This window comes from Bison bison, unplaced genomic scaffold, assembly GCF_000754665.1.
Source record: "Bison bison bison isolate TAMUID 2011002044 unplaced genomic scaffold, Bison_UMD1.0 scf7180017864108, whole genome shotgun sequence".
Lineage (NCBI taxonomy): Eukaryota > Metazoa > Chordata > Mammalia > Artiodactyla > Bovidae > Bison > Bison bison.
In genome coordinates, this window is record NW_011494680.1 from 9,569,316 (window position 1) to 9,573,685 (window position 4,370).

General features: G+C 47.7%; 1 protein-coding gene across 1 annotated transcript in view; it reads right to left on the minus strand.

The window, feature by feature from the left end:
- Window positions 1-3,356: 3,356 nt before the first annotated feature.
- MOS (v-mos Moloney murine sarcoma viral oncogene homolog) overlaps window positions 3,357-4,370 on the minus strand; it is a 32,151-nt gene continuing 31,137 nt past the window's right edge. The window contains exon 3 of the mRNA XM_010839018.1: window positions 3,357-4,370. Within this exon, the coding sequence (XP_010837320.1) occupies window positions 3,488-4,370 (883 nt within the window). The 3' untranslated portion in view covers window positions 3,357-3,487.

A 4,370-nucleotide genomic window follows, 5' to 3' on the forward strand; every position in this document is an offset into this window, starting at 1 on the left:
CTATCGCCTTCTATCAGCATTGGGCACCATACTATTTTTGTCAGATACCTTTCTGTTTCCCTTTAAAAACCATCCCCAATGACACTATCCTAATGTTGTAGCAAGTAATGCCTCCAACAGCAATTTTCTTGGTTGACTTTTGTGAATTAGATAAAATACATTTAAACGTTTGAAATCATGAAGCTAAGAGTAGGGTATTCCCTGACATCACCACCATTCTGGGTGGTGAAGTAGAATGGTTAAGGACATGGGTTCTGGCCCAATCACTTAGCTGTGTGACCCTGGGAAAGTTTTTCATTTCTCTGTGTTTATCAGGGGGCTTCTGTGGCTGTCTTGTGTTTCCGGACCACATACCCAGTGACCCTCTCAGTTAACTGCTTTCCGAGCTCAGCAGTGGGTAGACCCTCCTCAACACTCTGTTCTCTTTTGCTCCCTCATAACTCTTGTAAGCTTAGCTCTGTATGATCTCAGCCCTGTTCTCAGGAGTTTCATCCTCAACTTGTGCCCTCTACTCGGCCACCTGCTCTTCAGAGCGTGTATTTTTGCAAAGTCTTTCTGGTATCTGCCATGACAAGGTCCTCCCCTGAGCCACCTGCCACGGCTCCCTGCTTTCTTTCCCGGCAAGCTCTTCCAGTCATTAGGCATCACTGCTGACATTTGGAGTCTGTACATTTTCTGTCTCTTAGTGTTCCTGACCGTGGGTTTACAAGGTCCCTAGCCCCTTTTCTCTGTGTCACTCTATGCAGTTCCCAGGAGCAGGGAAGATGTTTGGATCTGAGCTGTGGCCATGTTCGTTTGGGGAACTGAATTCCAGAATTTATTTAAGAATGCTTTTAACAGGTATCTTTACATGGCTTGTCTGTCTGAAATAAGGTATCTCAGCATAGTTCAAATCTTGTTTTAACGCATCTGGTGTAACAAACTGATCCTCTGTAATTTCTTCAATCCATTTTATTTTAAACATGCCAACCATGAACTCCTGTTGCTACCATGCTACTGTTGCTACTCCTCTGTGCTACCATGCACAGAGGGAAGCTTTTGTTGGTATGGGTCTGTGGCTGGTTTGTCCCCAGCTTTGTAGACAGAGCCCAGAGCACTGGACCAATACCATGCAGTCATAGACAGCTCCCTTTTGCTTCCCTGGAGAATGGTTCTAACCCATCACCTCACACTGTGGACCCCCTACTCTCAATCTCTCTTAACAGAAGAAAGTGGAAATCCAAAGATGCGAACCTCCCCAGTCCCTCTTCCTCCTGCTTAAAGTCTCATCTGTGGTGGCAGTTGTCCTGCCCTCTGCCCACATCCAAAAAGAGACATTCTTCCTCTCCAAGGCCACAGTCTCTTTCCTCTGGCATTCCTTTTCATTTCTTACACAAGTTCTTAAAACCTCACCGGTCATCACTGTCTCCTCTTGCTTCTTTCACAGATAAACTCACTTCTTTTATCCTAAAAGTAAACTCAACCAAACCAGCAATCGCAAAACACTTCTGTGCATCTCACCCCCTCTTAAGGTTTCTGCTTCTCACTTCTGCCTCAACAATCCAAGCATAGCTTCTATATCAAGCTGTTGCTTAAAGTGGTGTTGTTAAAGGCAAGTCAACTTTGTCCTAATGACCTCATCCAGTCACTTCATTCTTTAAAGACCAAGCACAGCTCCTACATCATAGAGACATCACTGTGCTGACAAAGGTCCATATAGTTACAGCTATGGTTTTCCCATTAGTCATGTATGGGTGTAAGAGTTGGACCATAAAGAACACTAAGCGCCAAAGAATTGATGCTTTTGAACTGTGGTGTTGGAGAAGACTCTTGAGAGTCCTTTGGATTGCAAGGAGCTCAAACCAGGCAATCCTAAAGGAAATCAACTCTGAATATTCATTAGAAGGACTTATGCTGAAGCTCCAATACGTTGGCCATCTGATGCAAAGAGCCAACTCATTGGAAAAGACCCTGATGCTGGGAAAGACTGAGGGCAAGAGGAGAAGTGGGTGGCAAAGGATGAGATGGTTGGATAGCATCACTGACCCAATGGATATGAGTTTGAGTGAACTCTGGGAGACAGTGAAGGACAGGGAAGCCTGGCGTGCTGCAGTCCATGGGATCGCAAAGTGTTGAACCCAACTTAGCTACTGAACAGCAGTAGCTCCTACCTAAAGCCCTTGCTGAAAGTGTTGTTGCTGAACAGAAGTCAACTTTGCCCTAAAAACCGGGTTCAGTCACCTCATTGTTCTAAATCCATCTACCAGCAACCATGGCCTTGATTTCTAGGATGGGAATCTGGTTCTCCTTGTCTGCTTTCCTCCATCCCAATGTTAAATTTTACTATTTCTCAAGGTTATTATTTCTTCTCACATCGTGTAATCTTTCCTTGTTGTCTCATGCAGATAACTGGAAAAGGGACCCAGTTCAGAAGTATTTTAGCAAAATTATACAAGTTCAAAATATCACAAGAAATCATTTAACATATTATTCCTACAAAACTAAATTTATCTCAGTTTGAGAGTTGTATGTGTGAAGGTCATTAGAAACAAGTAAGTTTTTGGAGGAGGAAGGAAAATTAATCTTTTTTAAAAAAAATGTGTTCACTTATGTAGTATGGGAACAAAATTAACTGTTAGTAGTTTAAATTTAGGTGGTGGGTATGGAGCATGTTATTTGAGTATCAAAAATTTTGGCATTTTCTAATTCAGTTCTGTTTTGGAAAACCTGGTTTTACAAATAACAAATCTGAAAAAGTGCAGTACCATGGAACTGTTACAGTAAGCACAGTAGCTGTGAAAGCAAAACATAACCCTGTAAGGAGATAAGGTAGGTCCTAGAACCACCAGGGGGCTTCTCTGGTGGCTCAGCCGTAAAGAATCTGGCTGCCAATGCAGGAGACCCTGATTCCATCCCTGGGTCCGGAAGATCAGGAAGATCCCCTGGAGGAGGAAATGACTACCCACTCCAGTATTCTTGCCTAGGAAATCCCATGGATAGGGGAGCCTGGTGGCCTACAGTCCATGGGGTCAGCAAAGAGTCAGACACTACTTAGGGACTCAACAACAACAACAAATACAAAGAATAGCCATTTAAATGAAAACAAGAGTTATGAGCTGCTGTCCTCTTTGTTGGGGTTGCAGACAACTATTTTTCTTTCTTTCTTTCTTTCTTTTTTTTTTTTTTTTTACAATTTATTCAGGAATACCTGTTACTGCCTGGAGGAGGGCATGGCAACCCACTCCAGTATTCTTGCCTGGAGAAGCCCATGGACAGAGGAGCCTGGCCGGCTGTAGTCCATGAGGTAGCAAAAGAGTCAGACACGACTTAGCGACTAAATAACGACAAAGAGCACCACGACCACTCTGCGGTTTGTCTTAGAAAAAGCATTCGAGATAAAGGGAGTTTTTTAGGGACTTTATTTTCTAAAAATCCATCCTACCTATATGATTTTTTCCCCCGCTAAATCTTCACTTCGTTAAAAACGATCAGAAACAAAGACAGACGCTTATCTGGATCCAGTCTCGAGTCCTCCCAGCTCCTCTTTCAAAGCGTGGAGGTCCCCCAAGAGAAGTTCTGCGCTCGGCCTCTCGGGAGCAAGGGCCGCCCAGCAGCGCTGGACAATGCCCGCCAGCGTCTTCCTGGGGACCGAGTCGGTGAAGATGGGTGCCCGGAGGGCGGGCCGGAGGTGGTAGGCCACCACGGCGTAGAGCACGTGCTGCCGCTCCCCCGAGAAGGGCGCCTCCCGCGTGCTCATCTGCCAGAGGGTGATGGCGAAGGAGTAGATGTCGGCCTTGGGTGTAACAGGCTCTCCTTTGAGGAGCTCCGGGGCTCGGTGAGTGTAGGTGCCACCCAGGTGGTGAGGCGTTCGCGGGCTCCGCAGGTCATCCAGCCTCGCGGAGCAGCCGAAGTCCCCGATCTTGCAGACGTCCTGCTCACTGATGAGGATGTTGGCCGGCTTGAGGTCCAAGTGCACAATGCTTTGCGCGTGGAGGAACAGCAGGCCGCTGACCACGTCTAGGGAGTACTTTAGACACCTCTCCAAGCCCAGCTGCATGCCTGAGTCCCCGGGGCAGCCGGTGGGGCCGTAGATGACCTGGTGCAAGGTGATATTGCCCCCGAACTCCATGATGACAGTCCCCAGGCTATCAAAACCCGGGGGCGGGTGCGTGCTGGCCGCCAGCACGCGCACGATGTTAGCATGGCGCAGCCGGGCCGCGTTGAGCTCGGCCCAGAAGCTGCGCCTTGACGCCCGCGGGTTCTTGGAGCACCGGCTCACCTGCTTGACGGCCACGCGCACGCCGTGGTAGGTGGCCTCGTACACCGAGCCAAAGCCACCCGCGCCCAGCCTCCGTAGCAGACACACCTGCTCCCAGTCGATGGAACACCAG